Below are 21,848 nucleotides of genomic sequence, written 5' to 3'. Positions count from 1 at the left end.
TGTCTCAGGACCGTAAGAAAATTGTCATCCTCTTTCACCATTGTGAACCCGGTGTTTGCAATTAAGAGGAGCTCAACAAACTGCTGGGCAGTGTGAATCACTCTCCAGGTAGTATTCTGCCCCATTTCCTGCTTCCGCTCAAGAAGATGAGCATCACCATAAATCCAGCGACAAATAACTCTCAAGACAGATGTGGCTCCTGGAGCCATGGGAAGCCCTTCCTGGAACCATGAACACCTTACAGAGCCACCAACACAATTACAACCCAAGATATGATATCAAGAGTGTACTTCCAACAGCTTTTCTCTTCCACCTCCTAGCTTAAAAAGCTTTCTGATGGTCCTGTTTAGCATAAAGCTCCTTTTTACCTTCGTAAGGTAACACTTATTATATTTCCTATTTACATGAATGACATGATCCTTTTAGAAAACTTGGAGAAATACATAATAATAGAAAACAGCAAAAGTCCTATATTGGCCATAAATTTCCCTTTTCCTCTTTCTCTAAAATAACACTGTGTTTCTTATTTATGTAACAGCACGTTCTTTTCTAAACCTTGGAGACATAGAAAATATACAAGAAAATAAAAGTAACCCATCGGATTGAAATATTGTAAATTGCATATGAAAACAGCATTGCTGCAACGTGAGTCACTAAATAAAGCAGAGAAAATGCTTTAAAATATATTCACCACTGGTTTTGAGGAAAAACAACTTTAAGATGAGAGTGGTTGCTAGTTGATGGAAATTTCTGAAGGAGACCTCTTGAACACTTAGCTGGCTTGAGAGATGGATGAGCAGGGCAGTGGCTTTTACGATGTCTTTTCTATACCACTGCCCCTCCCCTTTTTTTTTCTTAAATTCCCTCTTCTAAGAGGAGAGAAAATGGCGAGAAGAGATATTTTCTTAAGATAACAAGGTAAGAACAAGAGATAGGAGACAGGAGAGGAGAATGAGATGAATGAAGGTATTCACGTATGAAAAAGGGGTTGAGAGCCTGGCCTGACAAAGCAAAAAGGCAAAGAAAAGGGAGCACAAGGCACAGGCCAATTGACGACAGGGAAGGGAAGTTTCAGCCCCATCCCTGGAACTGCCCCCAGATGGCAGGCGCAACCCGCAGTACCTCGGAGGAGGAGCTGTCAAGGGAGTCTGCCCCGGGGGAATGGGACAGGAATTATGGAAGACTGATATCAGAGAACTTCAGGTGCCTTTCAACAGTGAATGGGAAGTGATATGACCAGAGCAGTGTTTTAGGAGGAATCATTGTATCAAAACTGGAGAGGGGAAGGCGGGGATGGATATCTAGATGTCATTGAGAGTCTTTTCAAACTCAAGGGTTCTGTCATTCTAATCCATGTCACATTCTGTGTGTTGACTGTACACAGTTCTCTCAATTGCAACTGATCGCCTTCTTGTTCCAAGAAAACAGTAAAACCAGAGATAAACACATTCCTCAAATTGAACAATGAAGCAGTTTATGTTCCATTTCATGTTCAGTGAAGAACTAACAACTGCTACACTAAACAACATGGATGAATCTCACAAACATAGTGTTGAGAGAAAGAAGCCAGACATGTTACATGATTCCATTCCAATAAAGTTCAAAAACAGGAAAGCTGATTGATGGCATGAGAGGTCAGGACAGTGGGAAAGAGGGCTGGGAAAGACTGGAAGCAGGTGTGAGGAAGGTTTGCAGGGGCTGATGAGGGTGTATTCCCTGATCTGGGGGGTAGCACACGGGTGTGTTTGCTTTGAGGAAATTCCTGGAGAGGTACACTTGTGATTTGTGCACTTCTCAACATTACATTATACTTGAACTTAAAATTTTATTTTAAAAGTAAAATACTGGATCAAGGGCAAAATTTTTAGGGGATTAAGTGTCATTAAGAGTGTGGAAGTGGCCGGGCGCGGTGGCTCAAGCCTGTAATCCCAGCACTTTGGGAGGCCGAGACGGGCGGATCACGAGGTCAGGAGATCGAGACCATCCTGGCTAACCTGGTGAAACCCTGTCTCTACTAAAACTACAAAAAACTAGCCGGGCGAGGTGGCGGCGCCTGTAGTCCCAGCTACTCAGGAGGCTGAGGCAGGAGAATGTCGTGAGCCTGGGAGGCGGAGCTTGCAGTGAGCTGAGATCTGGCCACGGCACTCCAGCTTGGGTGACAGAGCGAGACTCCGTCTCAAAAAAGAAAAGAGTGTGGAAGTTTTGAAAGAATAAATTTCATTTCATACTGATAGCTCCAGAGTAACATAACTTATGAATATCACAATCAGATATGTCAGTTACACCTCAATAAAGCTGGAAAAGAAACTTAAAAAATTAAATGCAGTTAAATTAACTCCAAGGATTATGTTTTGTATATTCTGAGATCTGAAAAAAAATGGAGGTAGAGAAGCAAAAAATCCTAAGAATACCCTTCCCTCCCAATTTTCCTGCTTCACCTCCCCCTCCCCACCCCCCATTTCACATCTCTAGAAGACACTACGGATTATTAGTCCCACTTCTCCGGAGTGTGCAATACATGAATGCCAAATTTACACTTGTGAACAAAATTTCATGGATAGCCATTTTAAAAGGAATTTTATGTCAATTCTACTTTCTTTAGGTATCTGGTTGCCTCAATGTTAAAGAGTATCAAAAATGCCGCTTTTATTTTTTAATAGTTGCCCCAAATTTGGATGAAAGGGGCTTAGTTGGGGTGGGGCAGGGAGGAGGGGAGATACACAAATATTTATCTGACATTTTGCATGTCAATTGGTTTCAGATTTAAAACAGTTGAAGTGTGGAAACCACTCAAATGTCCATCAATAGATGAATGAATAAACAATATATGGTATAAACATACAATGGAATATTGTTCAGCCGTAAAAATAATGCAATCGTGATACATGCTACAGCATGGATGAACTTTGAAAACATGCTAAATGAAATTAACCAAACACAAAAGGACCAATATTGTATGATTCTTTTTTTGTGATGTACCTAGAATAGTCAAATTCAGAGAGAAAGTAAAATGGTGGTTGCCAAGGGCTAGGAGAAAGAGGGAGGACTGGAAAGTTATTGTTTAATGGGTATAGAATTTCAGCTTTGCAAGATGAAGAGTTCTGGAGATTGCAAAACAACGTGAATGTACTTAACACTACTAATCTGTACATTTAAAATGGTTAAGATGTTAGATTTTTATGTTGAAAAGATGATGAAAAAGTTGTGGAAATAGTGGTGATGGTTCCACAACATTGAGAATGTACTTATGCCACTGGATCGTGTGCTTAAAATAAGTAAGTGGTAAATTTGGTTATGTATATTGTATCACAGTTTAAAAAAAAAAATGGTTAGGAAAAAACAGCACTGAATTGAAAGGTGGCTATCATCACACTTCTTGGCTCCGGCAATGCACAACCCCATCCCCTACTAACTCATGGCACTAGAACCCCCTAGGAAAGTGTGTGTGTGTGTGTGTAGGAGCCATAAACAGCTTGTGCTTTTTGTAACCCTGTTCACCTGTGGGTAGGGGAGGACAGTCTTCTTCTGATGCAGTTCCCCCAGTTCAACCTCTGTTTGAAAATCAAGTTCACATCCATAAATGTGATGTTGTGGCAGGCCAGGTCTCACTAACGCGGGCTTCCATAACAACTGTTTCAGTACTGACTGAGTGGTTAAGTTCAATATTGAAAGCCAGTGCCCTTATACAAAGGCTGGAATGTAACAAAAGCCCACCAAGAGTTTTGCCTAGGCCTTTCCTGGGCCTTAAAGTATGACAAAATAATGAAGGAATTCTTAACAGGACCCGTTTAGGATTAAGCAAGTTTTATTGGGGGTGAAGAAACTCCCCAGGCCTCCACAAACAAGTTTACTGGGGGTCTGAAGGAACTACCTAAACCTCCCTGATTTAGCAGGAGACAAGATAAGGGTAATCACCCCAGCACCTGGACCCATTTAGATTAAGTAAACTTACTGAGGCTCCAGAGGAAGGTCTTCAGGACTGCAGACCTTAGTTATAGATGAGAAGAAAGTTATATCACTTAATGTTTTAGATGAATGGCACACTTAACACTAAAACATATAGCTTAGGAAGGTATATAAGCCTAGAAAACTGCAAATTTTGAGTTGGTCTGCGCAATAATTTGCCAGGCCTCTTCCCTGTAATAGTCTACAGAAATAAAAACTGTCTTCCTCCCCAGTTATTGCATGCATCTCAGTCTATTGGGCCCGAGAAATAGCAGCCTGACCCTCAGCTTGGTCTCAAGACAATGTTAGCCTCGTACTATTAGCTTTGATTTTCTTATTTCATTGTTGAGGTTTTTATAAGCGTAAATCAATGTTAGATGGAGCCTGGTGTGGGCTCTAAACGGCTGCTAACCTAAACTCATGTCTCATCAACAAAACATTTATTGAGCGCACCAACTTTTAAAGGGGAGCCTCAACTGAACTACAAGAATGACAAAACAGTTAATCCCTGCGCTCCCGAGGGGGGTTTGGCATCTAGCTGAGAGATGAACTTCTCATAAGTAGTGTACTAGCACACATCACAAGCTGTTTTTTGTTTTGTTTTTGTTCTTTGTTTTTTTTTTGTTTTTTTTCTTTGTTTCTTTTTTTTGAGCGGGTCTTGCTCTGTCGCCGGGCTGGAGTGCAGTGGGCCCCTGATCTGCAGCTCACTGCAAGCTGCGCGCCTCCCCCGGTTCACGTCCCAACATTCTCTGCCTCAGGCCTCTCGAGTAGCTGGACTACAGGCAGGCGCCGCCACCTCGCCTGGCTAGTTTTTTTTTTTTTTTTTTTTAGTTTTTAGTAGAGACGGGGTTTCACCGTGTTAACCAGGATGGTCTCGATCTCCTGACCTCGTGATCCGCCCGTCTTGGCCTCCCAAAGTGCTGGGATTACAGGCTTGAGCCACCGCGCCCGGCCACAGCTGTTTTGATAATGAGTCTACACAGGCCTGAAGAGGCAGAAATCTAGTACAGGCTCGGTGCTGGGAAAATTTTCTAGTCAGTGTTGAGTCACTGTTAATTGTGTTGATTCACTACTTCCTCTGTTAATTACTCCTTGAATTACCACCAAAATGATAACACACAGTGAACTACTACATATGTCTAGGCTCTGACTAAAAGAAATGTATTTCAAGGGGAAAACTATGGTCAATATCATGGATTGTAATAGAGCAACGTTTTAAGAGAATTCCAATGCCAATTCGAATGCTTTCTGCCTATGTACATTGGCTATTACATACTGGCAAGATAAATTCCAAGCTGGCTTTCGACTTCTGTCATCAACCTAGGATTTGTGATTTGCTTTAACTCCCCTATTCACATACTTAGGACACAGGGAATAAAAATTATAATCATGAGCCACAGTGAAATCACCATAGGCAAAGAATGATTACCTGAGCGTCTGAATTAAATTCTCCAAAGCTAAAGAGCCTGGACCTTAATTGCAATTCTGCTGCTTTCTCCTCTTCTCTCATACAATTAGCTTTAAGCATTTCTTCTTGCTCCAAAAGAAACTCTATGTTGCTATTTCTATTGCAAAAGAAGAAAGAGACCCTCATCTGAAATGTGTGCTTAGTGAAATAACCATCAGTCAGGAGCTTCAACACTCTAGATCATGTGTCAAAATCCATGAAGTGAGCCAAATACAAGTCTGTATTTGAAGACATTGTCAAAGTACATGCAACTTTTCAAGTTAAAATGAGAAAAATGCATGCACAAATCCTGCTTTAAACTTCCATCAGAAGGCATTTGCTTCCCCTCCTCTACTTTTGTGGTTCCCCTCGAGTTCCCCCAAATAGCAGCAGAGCTGAGGCATCAGGAATCCAGTGTTCTCAAATGTGGCTGATAATCAGAACAGCTGGGGAGCCAAGAGGGAAAATATGGACTCCTAACTCCCTCACCTAGAGATTCTGATAAGATCCTCTAGAGATGGAGTCTATAGATCCCCCTTTCCTGCCCACCTGCACCCACCCTGTCCCAGAAATTCTTATTGTGGAGGTGGGTGGAGGGCCACCAGACACTGTGAGGACTGGAAAAGACACAAGGATTAAAAAGTCTCACAGATGGTAATGGGAAGCTGTGAGATAATGATTTTTAGGTTCTTACCTTCTGAACAAATTAATTTGTCTTGAAGTTAAATGTAGTTTGACCTATTGTTTAAAAAGATTGCCATCTTCTGGCCCAGAAAACTTTCTGAAAAAAAGATTCTACACATTTTTGCAATGAGTAGATATAAAGATCTATTCTCTGTAATTCAACTCTTTTTCAAGTTTGTAATATTATATATTGTTAGATGAGGAAGGAATTTTGTGAGGGATCAAATCCAGCCACTTTCCCCTGACAGAAATCCTTTCTATATTTGCCCTGATATCTTGACAGGAACTTTATAAAATGATACAATATTTAATCACAAAAATTATTTTTTTGAGAGTCATGGCCAATGAAAATACATTTGTTAGCATTATCATCCACAGCATGATTTGGTAAAGTAAATGATAGCTAGCCAAGAGGGCGAAAACTACACTGGACAAAAGTTAAGGCAGTAGGTACCATTTTAATTCTTTTTAGTCTTTTTTCAAAATATCTTTTATTGTTACTAGCTAGGAAAATATATTGACAAGTGAAAGGAAGTAGGGACAAAATTAAAGCCAGTCTATTCTGTGTAAATATGACGTCTACCTTTTGCACTCCACAATGTAAACTGTTAAAAACCCCAGCCTACATTCACAGAGACCACGAGGAAGAGCCACAGGCAGATGAGTTGGACCCAGGCTCTGGTTAGAAATTGCTTAATGGAATAAATCTACTTGTTTATAATGACTTACGTTTTATCCTGTATAACTTTTTCTCTTTTGTTTACCTCTTCAAGATTTTCATCTACATCTTGGGAATATTGAAACAAAGTAAGATTCTGCTCTTCCAGCTCTCTGAGGACTTGAAGTAATTCCTCTGGTTCCTTGAAATAAAGGGCTGGCTCCTAATTCATCAATAATGAAGAATATAATTTACTTAAAAATGCGCTACCTATGCACACGTGACTTATCTAGAAAATACAGTGGGGTAAAGGAAGGTGTTTCTAAGCATGAGGGAGACGCAGGTAGGGATTTGTATGGGAAACTCGTCTATTTCCAAGTGAGAGCTGGCTCTCAGAAGGAGCACATTTGAAATGTTGTGGGGAGATGAGGGTATTAAAAAAGGGATGGGGAAGAAAAAAGGAAGAAGAGGGTGAGGAAAAAGCAGAAGAGGAGGCAAGTGCAGGAAAAAGGGAAAGGGAGAAAGAATAGAAGATGACAGGAGGCTGAGTGAAAGTCATTTTCTCCCCACATTTTAATTATTTTATATTTATATGTGTTACCTTAAACATTTTTTTAAAAAATGACTTGGGCATTTGCACACCCATGTTCCTCATTATTCACAATAGCCAAGACATGGAAGCAACCTGAATGTCCATCAATGGATGAATGGATTAAGTCCATGTAGTATACACATACAATGGAATATTATTCAAGTTTCAAAAGGAAAGAAATCGGCTGGGTGCGGTGGCTCACGCCTGTAATCCCAGCACTTTGGGAGGCCAAGGCAGGTAGATTATGAGGTCAGGAGTTCAAGACCAGCCTGAGCAAGATGGTGAAACCTTGTCTCTACTAGAAATACAAAAATTAGCCAGTCATGGTGGCGGGTGCCTGTAATCCCAGCTACTCAGGAGGCTGAGGCAGAGAACTGCTTGAACTCAGGAGGCAGAGATTTCAGTGAGCCAAGATCATGCCACTGCACTTCAGCCTGGGCAACAAGAGTGAAACTCCATCTCAAAAAAAAAAGGAAAGAAATCCTGTCATGTGCTATAACATAGATAAACCTTGGCTACAGTATGCTAAGTAAAAGAAACCGGGCACAAAAAGATGAATACTGAGTGATTCCACTTATATGAGGTATCTAAAATAGTAAAACTCTTAGAAACAGAATGTAGAATGGCAGTTGCCAGGGGCCATGGGAGGGAGAAAAGAGGAATTGTTTAATGAGTATAGAGTTTCTGTTTTGCAGAATTGGAAAGTTCCAGGGATCTGTCGCTTATAGTTGACACTACTGTACTGCACGCTGAAAATGGCTAAAATGGTAAATTTTTTATATGTTTGTTTGTCACAATTTTTTAAAAAGATGACTTGGTAAGGTGTGTAATATACAACAATGAATGGTATTTGTTGTCCCTTTTGAGTTTCTGTGGTTGCATTTAGGGTGATGTTAGCTCAAAGTCAATCTTGCAGCAATAAAGTGTTGTTTTGTTGAAGGCCTATTTATTTCATGGTTCAGCTACCCAACACATCTCAAGTCCCAATAAAATGCAATCAGAAAGTGGCTATTTTACAGGAGAGATTGTTGATTTTATATATATTATATATATATATATATCTAAATATTGACCTTCTTCTAGATACTTAACGAAGTGTCCTTATGACAAAAGATAAATTACATATCCAATTGGACGAATAGTATCAAAATCTCTTTCTTTCGGGTTCTCCTTTCTTTCCGGAAGGTTTGTGCAATATTTTGAATGAAGTATTTTAATTTCAAAAGAATAAATGATCATCAATATTTTTCACCAAACACAATATTTAAACCAGCAAATATAATCTGGTTACCAAATCAAAGTCCATTTCATCATCTAAAAGGAATTCCAAACTGTCTTCCGAGCCGAAACTTTCAGTCAGGCTATAAAAGAAAAAAGAAAAAGAAAATATCTGATTTGTGAGCCATTTTCTGTCAACAGGTTTGCATTTCTTTCCAAACTGTCTTTGGAATGCAACTGTAACATAATTATTTTCAATAGCAGGTTCAGCCTTTTAGGGAACTGCTGATTGCAGAAATCAATGGATTCCATGAATATACAAATAAAATTGGATTCTGTCCCAGACAAAGCTGACATACACAAACAATGAGACCACATGGGAGGGCCATACCATATGGTACCAATTATTTGAGGTGTATCTATGAAGTAAGGTAACTTTATTTTTAAAGAAACACGTGACAGCCTACATTGCCTCATCCCTTTGTCCCTTTGAATGCATTCTTCTTGAGAATCTAAATGTGCTCTACTGCTCAAAGTGAAAGCTGTATCACAGCCTTCTGACTGTCCCCAGGTAAGGCAATGCTTCTCTCTTTAAGAGCAGATTTTACTTCTCAAAATATCTTCCAATCAGGCTGACAAAATGTTGCTTGGGGTGATGGACAATGAGGTACCTCCTTAAAGCATAATCATGTGGCTTGGAAAGTAGCTCTGGAAAAATCCTGTAAGAAAGATCAATGGAAACTGATTGCAATATTAAAGAGGCAGGGATAGGGACAGAGTAAGTTGGCTGTTGGTGTGATCTAGGTCATTAACACTTTCAGATAGAGGGCAGTGGTGATGTCAACGAGTAAGTGTATGGGGAGGGAGGAGAATTTAGAGATATATGGAAGAACAAAATAATGGGAACCAAAAATAGAAAGGGGCTTGGGGCCATAAGAGAAGAGACAAAGATGACTCCAACATTTGTGGTCTGGAGCCTGGAAGAATGGAGGTAGCACTCATAGGAAGGAAAATGGCTTACAGATGGGATAAGGAAAAGATTAATATTTGCTTTATTCATGTTGAGTTTGAGGGGACAAAATACACACCTGGAGCTGCCTGTTGAGCAGTTGGAGAGAAGGTGTGGGAAAACAGAAAGGGCCAGGGACATAGATTAGTTTTAGGGAAACATACCCTGAGAAAGTATTTGATATTACAGTCCACCCTTCTCTGCTCTTGGGTTGAGCAGCATCACTTTCTAGTCACTCTTTTCCCACCTCTCTGATACTTTTGTGGTCTTTTGGACTCCTCCTCAGTCTTCTTCCCTTCTTCTTCTACCCATTCTTTTGGGGAGACCTCATCCTTCTCATGGATTCAACCACTGCTAATACACCAATGACTCCCACATCTCTATCTCTTTCTCGAGCTCTAGATTTCAATGTTAAACCTTCAACTGGACGTCAGTACCCACATGGCTGTCCCATAGGGAGCTAAAACAAACATCCAAAATCACAGTCCTTCTCTTTTTCCTCAGGCGGGCCTGCTCCTCTTACTGGGTTCCCAATATTATTGGATGGCAAGACCATGCTAGAAATCTGGGAGTTATCTGTAACCACTCTCTTTTCCTGACACTTCCCTCAATCTTTACATAAGCCCTTCAAAGTCTTGTCAATGCCACTTCCCTAATGTCTCTCACGGCCTTTCCTTCTTTGTTCCCGGTGCCGTTATCTGGTTTAGGCAGTCCAATCTCTTTCACCTGAATTGCGACAATAGGCTCCTAACTGGCCACTGTATCTCTAGTTTTGTCCTCCACCATTTCATTCTCTAAAATACTGCCACATCCATCTTTCTAAAGTGCAAATAGGATTGGGTCTCTGTCATACTCTTGTTTAAAACATTCAGTGTCTCCCCAGGGTCCTTGGAACAAAGCACAGACTGCTTAGATAGATAGTATCACCACTTTCCTGCTTATGGTGCGGTGCCCATATACTCCCTGAGCCTCTCCCCTGTTTACCCAGAATGATAAACCAGTCATTCTGACAGAACCAAGCTCCATCATCTCTGTACCAGAAAGCACTCCCTCTTCCAGAGCTTGTCCTCACTAACTCCTCCTCCTCTTATAGACTCAGCTTAGAGGCAACCTGTTCTGAAGTACATTCACCAATCCTGCCATTGCCCTCCCATGCCCTCACCTCTCCTCTGAGTTAAGAGTCCTACCTTTGCATGCCTGTGGCACTCTGGGCTTATCCTTCTAATAACATTATCACATTGTATTGCAATCAACTTGTCTGTCTTCCTCCCTAAATGGTAAGCCCCTTGAGGGCAGAGATGGTCTTTTATTTATTGTTAGGGCACTCAAGAAATATTTGTTGAATGAATGAATGAGACTAGGAGAGTGGTGAGCTTTCTGAGGGAGCGAATGTGGTGTCTGCATGTTACTGTGTGCATCTAGATGCAGAAAAGGCATTTGGCAGGATTCAACACTCATTTTGATAAGAACTCTCAGGAAAACTGGAACAGAGAGGGACTTTCTTAACTTGATAGAGTATCTACATCTACAAAAATCCTCCAGCTAACATTATACTTAATGGTGAAAAACTGAATCCTTTCCAGACTGGGAACAAGACAAAGATAACTGCTCCATTTACTCTTATTCAACATCGAAAGTTCTACCCATTGCAATAAGGCAAGAAAAAGAGATAAAAGGCATAAAGATCAGAAAGGAAGAAATAAAGCTGTCCTTATGTGCAAATGACATAATGGTCTATGTAGAAAATCCAAAGGAATCTTTAAAAACAAAACAAAACTCTTGAACTAATAAGTGAGTTCAGTATGGTCAGGGTATACAATCAATTTTATTTCTCTATATCAGCAATGACTTCATAGACAACAGAATAAAAAGTACAATACCATTTACACTTGTTCAAAAGAAAAGACAAAATATTTTGCTATAAATCTAACAAAACATGTATAGGATTTGTAAGCTGGGAACAACAGAAGGCTGAAAAAATCAAAGAAGATCTAAACAAATGGAGAGGCAGACTGTGTTTATGGATTGGAAAATGTAGCATAGTAAAGAAATCAGTTCCCCCCAAATTGATATAGAGGGTTGTGTTAGTTTCTTAGGACTGATGTAACAAACAACAGCTTAAAACAACAGTAATTTATTCTCTCACAGTTCTGGAGGCTAGAAGTCAAAAATCAAGGTGTCAACAGGCCATGTTCTCTCTGAGGGCTCTAGGGAAGAATCTATTAATGCCTTTCTCTTAGCTGCTCCTGTTGCCAGCAGTCCTTGGCTTGCAGCCACATCACTTTAATCTCTGTCATCACATGGCATTCTCCCTGTGTCTCTGTGTCTCTTCTCTTGTAAGGACACCAGTCATACTGAATTAAAGGTCTACCCTAATGACTTCATCTTACCTTGATTACATCTGCAAAGGTGTAATAAAAAATATGTTTTTTCCAGATAAGATCATGTACATAGTACCATGGGTTAGGATTTCAACATCTTTGTGGGGGACATAATTCCACCCATAAAAAGATTTAACACAATTCCCATCATAATTCCAGAAAGATTTTTTGTAGATATAGATAAGATTATTTTAAAATTTATATAAAAGAATAGCCAACACAGTTTTGAAAAGAGGAATTACATAAGAAGTCTCCCTGACCTTAAAACTAATAGCTACAGGCCATTTCCTGTTCCCTGTGTTGTGTCTTGGAATCTGGAGCAATGAAGACCTCTGTGCTCTTAGGCAGGTCCTTCCTGTTTTCTCTATTGTTTTGGAATTCTTCTGGGCTCAACCCAGACATGAGACACAGATCTTCAGTGGATAAAGAAGACACTGGACTGCAGCAATGACTGAGTTGACTATTGATGGCCTAGGTCACTGTCTGACTTGCAATAGTTTCAACATGTTCTGATGATTGGTTGTTAGTCAGAATGAAAATAAGGCCCTTTGATAACAACACAGAAATTAAAACTAGCGACATACACCTGGGAGATAACTGTCCTGTAACAAGACTGTTGCCATTTAACTATAAGTTTTCTTATCCTGTCACTTCTTGTGGGATTAAGAAAATTATGTTCCAAAGAAATGATGTTGCTATATTATCAGAGATCAGTTACAGATCAGTGCTGCATACTACCTATAATTTCTAGTGGTTTGCTTTGTAAAGAGGCTTAAATTCCCATCTGTGATGCATTTTGGAATGAGTGGATTTGATGTCAACACCTTGAAAGATATCACTCAAAACACAGAAGAACAAGAGTCATCAGCTCCCACACAAAGTGAAACATGTGAACCTAATTTTAGCAGTGTTAATTAGGAGCAACTATTCACGAGTCATTGCATCAATACTGCCTGTGTTATAACATCCTCTGCTCCCTAAGGCATGGGAGCAAGTGGTACATACTTGTCTGGGAACCAGTTCCATTAATACTATGGTTGTGTCTGTCCAAAGATAAGTAGCAGTATGTTACCAGTTTCACTACCTTTGGATTTTGGATAACATATCTATACTGTGATATTTACACCTTTTAATGAGTTAATTTTAAGTGTAATTGCCATTCTAACTTTGTATGTGAAATCAAGGTCACACATAATAAACCTTGCCTATACTAAATAATAAAAATAAAAAAGTAATAGCTACAGTAGTCAAGATCATGTGGCAGGACAGTCACATAGATCAATGGAACAGAATAGAGAATCCAGAAATAGGCCCCAATAAATATGCCTACATGATTTTTGACAAAAGTGCAAAAGCAATTCAATGAAAGAAGCCCTTTCAACAAATGGTGCAGGAGCAATTGAGATACACAGGCAAAAAAACACCATCACCACAATCTAAACCTCACACCTTACACAAAAATTAACTCAAAATGGAAAATGGATCACAAACTTACATGTAAAACTATAAAACACTTAAGAAAAAATATGGAAAAAAATCTTTGAGTCTAAGGCTAGGGAAAATGTTTTAGAATTGACACCAAAGCATGAACTATAAAAGAAAAAATTCATAACTCGAAATTCATCAAAATTGAAACTTTCACTCTACAAAAGACCCTATTAAGAGGATAAAAAGACAATCTACACACTCAGAGAAATTCTTTGCAAACCACATATCCCCAAAGGACTAATATCTAATTATATACAGAATTTTCAAAATCCAACAGTTTTTTTAAAAAGGCAATTCAGTCAGAAAATGAGCAAAAGATATGAATAGGTATTTCATCAGAGGATATAAAGATGCAAACAAGCACATGACAAGATGCACACCACCATTAGCTACTAAGAAAATCAAATTAATACCTAACAGAATAGTTAAAATAAAAGACAGTGCAAACACCAAATGCTGTTGAGGATATGAGGAAACTGGACCCCACAAACAATGCTGGTGGGAATGTCAAGTGATATAGTCACTCTGAGAAACAATTCATCAATTTCTTTAAAAACTGAACATGTGGCCGGGTGTGGTGGCTCATCCCTGTAATCCCAGCACTTTGGAGGCCGAGACGGGTGGATCACCTGAGGTCAGAAGTTCGAGACTGGCCTGACCAACATGGTGAAACCCCGTCTCTACTAAAAATAACAAAAATTAGCTGGGCGTGGTGGCAGGCGCCTATAATCCCAGTCAGACAGCCAAGACAGGAGGATGGCTTGAACCTGGGAGGTGGAGGTTGCAGTGAGCGGGGATTGTGCCATTGCACTTCAGCCTGGTCTACAGAGCAAGACTCCATCTCAAAAGGAAACAAAACAAAACAAAAAATACTGAACACGCATCTACCACCCAACCAGGCATTACATTCTAATTATTCCAGAGAAGTGAAAATTATGTTCACACAAAAGGTTGAACAAAGATATTTCTAGCAACTTTATTCATTATATCCCCAAACTCAAAATAATCCAGATGGTCTCCAATGAGCAAATAGTTAAACTGCAGCACATCCATACCATAGTATACTACTCAACAATAAAAAGGAACCAACTACTGATAGACCAAACAACTTAAGTGGATCTCCAGAGAATTATGCTTAGTAAAATAACCCAATCCCAAAAGATTACATACCGTAGATTTCCATTTATAGAACATTCTTGGAATAACACCATCATAGAAATGGAGAACACATTGGTGGTTTCCAGGGGTTAAGGGGAAGTGGGAGAGGGAAGTGGATGTGACTATAAAAGGGCAACATGAAGAACCCTGCGTTGATGTTCTGTATTTGATGGCATCCATGGCAATATCCTGGTTATGGTATTGTGCTACAGTTTTGCAAGATGATACCATTGGAGGAAACTGGGTAAAGGGTATATGGAGTCTCTGTGCCATTTCTTACAATTGCGTGTGAATCTAAAACGATCTCAAAATGAATATTTAGTTACAAAAAATAGTGATTGCCAAGTGCCACAGAAGCGGATGTCCAGAATTCAGAGGGTGGCTAGAATTCACAGCAAAATGTTTCTGTTTTCCTCAGAGATTGTCGTGATACTGTGACTGGCCCAGATCCCTTCCTCTGGGCTGGTGTACCCAACCCAGGCATCAACATATTTTCTTAAAGAAGCTGTCTTGGGGTAGAAAGGGTTGAAAACGAGTGACTTCTGAAATAATGTGTACAAATGAGCGAACAATTAAGTGAGGGGGGAAAACAACAACAACAAAATACTTTATGATCCTAATTGTGGCAATTCTGAATCACATGGTGAAACTGCAAACACACAGGCTAGCAGAATAGCTTAACAAAAAATAGGGCAGTGGATTCTGAGAAGCAAAGACCCAAGATGCAAGGGGGCAGATAGTTTCTGCAAGTAACAGCTGTAGATACTTAACAAAGAATGGAGAGAGGCCTGTGAGATCTCAGGAGTGCACAGAAATGGCACCACTGCCTCCAGGATCTCTTACAACAGTTATGGATACATGACATAGATGTTGAGAAAAGGCTAAAAGTTATTTGCTGAAAACCATTCCCAGTTTCCAAGGGAGTTAGTCAAGTATATACTGTACTTTGATTCCATTTTCTCTGAGGTGCGAGTCAGGCTTCTGCTCGGCTTTCCTGTTCAAAATGTCCAGGTGAGTCCGTGCCGTTGGTGATGGTGGAGTGAAGAGAAATAACATGGAATTAGAAATAAGCCCGTGCGCTTGGGGCAAGGCATTCACTTTTCTGCACAGATATGCCCATTACTTCTTTTTTAAAAAATATTATTTTATTATTGGAATAATTGCATAGAAATTGGAGGTCTTTTATTCTATTGAAACTGAGTTGCACGCATAAGAATAAAATGAAAGGCACACACTCTTCTAAATGCCTCAGGGAAAGATCACATTTTTGGCTTTTCCCTCCAATACTGTCTATAACTATATATCACTCGCCCCATTATAGTGTGTAGTTCAGGAGTGCAGAACTATGTACTATTTGTGTTTGTGTATGTGGGGACTTGAAGAGCACCTGAAATATTTATGTCTCCAATAAATACGTGGTGAGTAAAGAAAAGAAGGGGAAAAAATGGATGAAGAAGAACCAACCAGATGGGTCCCATCACCATCTTAAATTATTGTTTCAGCTTTTTTTTTCTTTCTTTTGAGATGGAGTTTTGCTCTTGCTGCCCAGGCTGGAGTGCAATGGTGCGATCTTGGCTCATTGCAACCTCTGTCTCCCAGGTTCAAGCGATTCTCCTGCCTCAGCCTCCCGAGTAGCTGGGATTAGAGGTGCCCGCCACAATGCCCAGCAAATTTTTGTATTTTTAGTAGAGATGGGGTTTCACCATGGTGGCCAGGCTGATCTCGAACTCCTGACCTCAGGAGATACACCCACCTCAGCATCCCAAAGTGCTGGGATTACAGGCATGAGCCCCCGTGCCGGGCCTATCTCAGCTTTTAAGCTGGTATCCTAACATGTACTACTAAAAAGTATTGTTAAGAGGTGTTATTTAAACTGAGAAACTTCTATATTCAAAATTTCAAAGAGAAGAGAATATTGACACCACCTCCCACTCCCTCTACCCTACCCCTGCCCCCACACCCTACTCCAGATCCTCCAACAGGCAAAATAATATGTTTTAAAGTGAGCCAAAGTGGCCTCACAGCCCAAAAGAATTTACTTTTCAATCAGCTGGCCAGATGCACAACGCTTCAGGCTCATACCAGGGTCATTTCTGGGCAGGCAACTTGTATTCCTGACCTTTATCCCACCACTAAATACATTCCAAGGTTGATAGTAGGATACAGGAGAAAAGGAGTCCCCAGGAGTCAGCCTGTATTGGGGGCTGCAAACTCAGATGGATACAGGGCAGGGCAGGTAAAGGAGTGGAGTGGACCCAATAAAGACAAAGCAACTGGAGAGATCAGACCCCTCCTACGGGAAAGTTCCCAACTTGATCCCAGACATCAAATCTTGTGGTTTTCAAGAGAAGACAGAAATACAGATTTTTTTTCATGAGATATGCTTATTTCTACTTTATTTATTTATTATTATTTTTTTGAGACAGGGTCTCACTCTGTCACCCAGGCTGGAGTGCAGTGGCACCATCACTGCTCACCGTGGCCTCGACTTGCTGGACTCAAGTGATTCTCCCACCTCAGCCTCCCAAGCAGCTGGGACTATAGGCGTGCACCACCACACCCAGGGAATTTTTGTATTTTTGGCAGATATGGGGTTTTGCCATGCTGCCCAGGCTGGTCTTGAACTCCTGGGCTCAAGTGATCCACTGCCTCAGCCTCCCAAAGTGCTGGGATTAAAGGTGTGAGCCACCATGCCTGGCCTACATGTGCTGATTTTTAAACATTGGCCACCAAGCCAAACAACACCAAAACACTGGGGCCAGATAGCGTAGCCCAGTGGGGCCAAATCTCTGGTCTGAATTTGTGATGCAGAGTGGGAGAAGGGGGGTCATTCCACCAGGGAGGGATGGTGAGAGTGAAACTTCTTGAAGTTGATGGTGGGTAGGTTAGAGCTACCTCTGCTCTAAATTAATCCTTTTCCCAAGGGTTAATTCTCTGACTCACTGGCCAAAGGCAGTCACCTGGTTGCAAATGGCCTGGTTTTCTGGGCCCTGGGAGTGGGCCTGTCAACGGCAGAAGGCAGGCCTGTGCCAGAGAAACAAGGCGCCTCAGCTTGAGCGGACTTCAGGACAGGCGCTGGTTAGCCAGGGGGTGTTTCAGGGACCCTCTTCCTCTGATTCTCTGCCTATTCTATCCACTCGTGCACCTCTTGGCATTTTGTGATAACGTGAGAGAGAGAACCAGAGCCCCTGGCTGCTGGGACTGAGGGTGGGGTGGACACAGCCCTCCATTTTCCAGGCTGGCTTGTAGTCCTGTCTCCACTTTGAAATGTACATTCTCAGGTTTTACTTTCATGAGTCCCAAATCTACTTTTACCTTGGCTGTCTCTTCCCTGAGAAGCATCTTCTGAAAGGATGGCTGTCCCCAGGACTCCTCAAGAATGCCTTCCTTTTTACTCGAATGTAATGATAATTCTAGAAATGGAAAATGAAAAGGAGAGAGAAAAAGAAAGATGGGGGGAGAAAACACTGCTGAGAAAGAGAGCTTTGTCTCAGGCTGAAGATAGAGTTATTGTCAAAACTTCCAGGGACAGAAATATAAGTTGGAGACATCATCAGCCAGCAAACATAATATGCAGATGGTAATATGCAAATGTAATATGCAGATGGTAATATACAAACTTAATATGCAGATAGTAAGGGCTGGTCTCTGGGATAGGAGGAGGTGTGAGAACTGACCAGTAGGGCGCTAGGACATCTCCATTTTCAACATCCATCTGTCGTAACTCCTAAAATCCCAAATGTTAGCTATTCAAGCCTCTGGACGGACAGACTTAACTAGTTTCTGAACATTCTCTATTTAGATGATGAACCCAGAAGAACTGAATCTTCTTTTTTTTTTTTTTTTTTTGAGACAGGGTCTTGTTCTTTTACCCAGGCTGGAGTTCAGTGGCACCATCACAGCTCACTGCAGCCTTGACCTCCTGGGATCAATCCATCCTCCCACCTCAGCCTCCTGAGTAGCTGGGACTACAGCATACACCAGTATGCCTGGCTAATTTTTGTATTTGTTTTTAGAGATGGGGTTTCACCATGTTGCCCAGGCTGGTCTCCAACTCCTGGGCTCAAGTACTCCGCCTGCCTTAGCCTCCCAAATTGTTGGAATTACAGGAGTGAGCCACCGCACCTGGCCCAAGAAGGACTAAATCTTAAATTGCTAAATGCAAATACTTCTTGGGTTTTTTTTACCCACTTGTTTTCTCTCTTGCGCAACACTATTTAGCTTTAACCAAATGTTATCATGTGCTGAACACTTTACACATATGACCTAATTTAATCACACTCGGCACAGTGAGAGATGCAGGGAACCAAGCAGGGAAACCATTAGTGATGTGTTGGTAAATGTTTAACAACCAACTGTCTAGAAAGCAAATGCCCCCTGATTTGTAGTTCGCCAATTTCTGGGGTGTGAATGTTCCTATCCTGGAGTAGTGGCGTCAGTTCTCAGCTGGGCTGCCCCTGGATCCCATCCCTGTACTGCATCCTGGAAACTCTCTCCAGGTAGTAAGCTGAGGCAATCCTGGGGCTCACCTCCCTGGTTTCCCCTCTCCAAGGGATCAGTCTACTTTGCTGTTTGATGTCCAATGTCTGAAAATTCAAGCCTCTGGACTGACAGACTTAACTAGTTTCTGAACATTCTCTATTTAGATGATGAACCCAGAAGAACTGAATCTTTTTTTTTTTTTTTTGAGACAGGGTCTTGTTCTCATATATTTGTCCAGTTTTTCAGGCAAGAGAATAAGTCTGGTTCTGTTAGTTGAAAGTGCAAATCATCCCCTTGATTTGTGACCCCACTTTCACTTATTACATTTTTTTTTTTTTTTTTTTGATTCAGGGTCTCTGTCTTTTGCCCAGGCTGGAGTGCAGGGGCATCATCATGGCTCACTGCAACATCCTCCTCCTGGGCTCAAGCAATCCACCCACCTCAACCTCCCTAGTGGAAGAACTACAATTGTGTGCCACCATGTTCAGTTTTAAGTTTTTTGTAGAGACGAGGTCTCACTAGGTTGCCCAAGCTGGTCTCAAACTCCTGGCTCAAGCAATCCTCCTTCCTTAGCCTCCCAAAATGCTGGGATTACAGGTGTGAGCCACTGCACCTGGCTTACACTCTTATAAATACGTAATGGGGCCCTTCTCTGATCCGTTGAGCTGACCTAATGCCAGTACATGACTGTTTCAATTCCTGAGATTCCATGATAATATATTATACACAGTTTTAAAGGATTTGTAATCTTCCTCCCATTACCTTCCTAATTCAAAAGTATTTGCTTATCTTTCTAGATGAACCTTTGGATCATTGTGCAAAGCTCTCCCCACCCAAGACCCAATTCCCTGTTATATTTTTGGTAACATTTTACTTAAAATTCCATAAAATTATACATTAGTTTTAGACAATTTGGCAACTTTATATATCAATCTTTCTATCTAAAAACATGACATAGTTACATAGTTTTCTATTTCTCAAACCTCCAGGTCACACACATTAAGGTTATTGTTGTTTTCTTAGATTTAATCTCCTTATATATTTTCCTTCCTTCCTCCCTCCCTTCCTTCCTCCCTCCCTCTTTCCTTCTTTCTCTCTTTTTTTTCTTTCTTTCTTTCTTTCTTTCTTTCTTTCTTTCTTTCTTTCTTTCTTTCTTTCTTTCTTTCTTCTTTCCTTGTTTTTTTCTTTCTTTCCTTCTTTTTCTTTTCCTTTCTTCCTCCCTTCCTCCCTCCCTCCCTCCCTCCCTCCCTTCCTTCCTTCCTTCCTTCCTTCCTTCCTTCCTTCCTCTTCCTGCCTGCCTGCCTGCCTGCCTTCTTTTTTGAGACAGGTTGTTTTCTTAGATTTAATTTCCTTCTTTTCTTTTCTTTCTCTCCTCTCCTCTCCTCCTCCTCTTCTTTCTTTCTCCTTTCCTTTCCTTCCTTTCTTTTTTGAGACAGTCTCACTTCCATCACCCAGGGTGGAGTGCAGTGGCATACTCATGACTTACTGCAACCTCGACTTCCTGGGTTCAGGTGATCCTCCCATCTCAGCCTCCTGAGTAGCTGGGAGGTGCATGTCACCATGCCTAGCTAATATTTTGCTTTTTGTAGAGAAGGGGTTTTGCATGTTGTCCAGGCTGGTCCCAAACTAAGTTATCTGACTGCCTTGGCCTCTCAGAATGCTGGGATTACAGACATGAGCCACCATGTCCCACCTTCTTGTGTATTTTCTAATTAATAACATTAGTTTACTTAGGTTAATAAAACATAAATGACGGCCGAGGTGGGCAGATCACAAGGTCAAGAGATTGAGACCAGCCTGGCCAACATGGTGAAACCCCGTCTCTACTAAAAATACAAAAATTAGCTGGGCACGCACCTGTAGTCCCAGCTACTCAGGAGGTTGAGGCAGGAGAATCGCTTGAACCTAGGAGGCAGAGGTTGCAGTGAGACGAGATCGCTCCATTGCACTCCAGTTCTGGGTGACAGAGCAAGACTCTGTCTCAAAAAAAAAAAAAGAAAAAACCACATAAATGACTTTGTGTCTGTTTACAGAATCTTTTAATAAAATCAAATAGCCTCTCAGGGTTTTAGAGGGGATTTCTAGGTATGCTACCATATCAGTTGAAAATAACATATTTTATCTTTCCCCCATGCATATATTTTTATTGCTTTATGCTACACTCCAAATGTCATGTTGGAATTTAGTCCCCAGTGTCAGAAGTGGGGCTTAGTGAAAGATGCTCAGGTCATGGGGGTAGACCCCTTGTGAATGGCTTGGTGCAATCCTGATAGCAATGAGTGAGTTCTCACTCTCTTAGTTCCCACAAGAGCTCCTTGTTGAAAAGAGCCTGGCACCTGCTTCCCCTCACCATTGCTTCTCCTTGCACCATGTGGTCTCTGTACACGTTTCCCTTCTGCCATGAGTGGAAGCAGCCTGATGTAATAATTAAATAAATGCTGAAATAAATGCTGGTACCACACTTCTTGTACAGCCAGCAGAACTGTGAGCCAAATAAACTGCTTTTCTTCATAAATTGCCCAGCCTTAACTGTTCCTCTATAGCAACACAAATGGACAAAGGCACTTTATATTTGAAATTAGCCCAAGTTTCCAAATTAATGATACACAATAACAGATATAGTGAAAATCTTTGTTTAGGCTCTGTTTTTTAAAAAATCTATTTAGATAAATAAAAAACATTGAAGCAGATGATTTTGGAGTTAGGAATATTTACTTCATGGAAGTCAAGAATAAGTAACTTACTTGCTAATATTTTTGGAAGGATGATATTTGCTTCACTTTTGA

At 40.9% G+C, this 21,848-nt stretch overlaps 1 protein-coding gene across 1 annotated transcript in view; it reads right to left on the bottom strand.

Moving 5' to 3' along the window:
* Positions 1–21,848, bottom strand: part of CCDC38 (coiled-coil domain containing 38) — a 67,358-nt gene that overhangs the window by 6,872 nt on the left and 38,638 nt on the right. The window contains 7 exon segments of the mRNA XM_017861756.1: positions 5,375–5,510; positions 6,806–6,957; positions 8,618–8,687; positions 15,526–15,574; positions 17,896–17,946; positions 17,949–17,993; positions 21,807–21,848. Coding sequence (XP_017717245.1) covers positions 5,375–5,510; positions 6,806–6,957; positions 8,618–8,687; positions 15,526–15,574; positions 17,896–17,946; positions 17,949–17,993; positions 21,807–21,848 — 545 coding nt within the window.

This window comes from Rhinopithecus bieti, unplaced genomic scaffold (genome assembly GCF_001698545.2).
Source record: "Rhinopithecus bieti isolate Rb0 unplaced genomic scaffold, ASM169854v2 scaffold_61298, whole genome shotgun sequence".
In the NCBI taxonomy this organism is placed as follows: domain Eukaryota; kingdom Metazoa; phylum Chordata; class Mammalia; order Primates; family Cercopithecidae; genus Rhinopithecus; species Rhinopithecus bieti.
The sequence above is the reverse complement of the archived record's forward strand: the minus strand, read 5'-3'. Positions and strand labels throughout refer to the sequence as shown.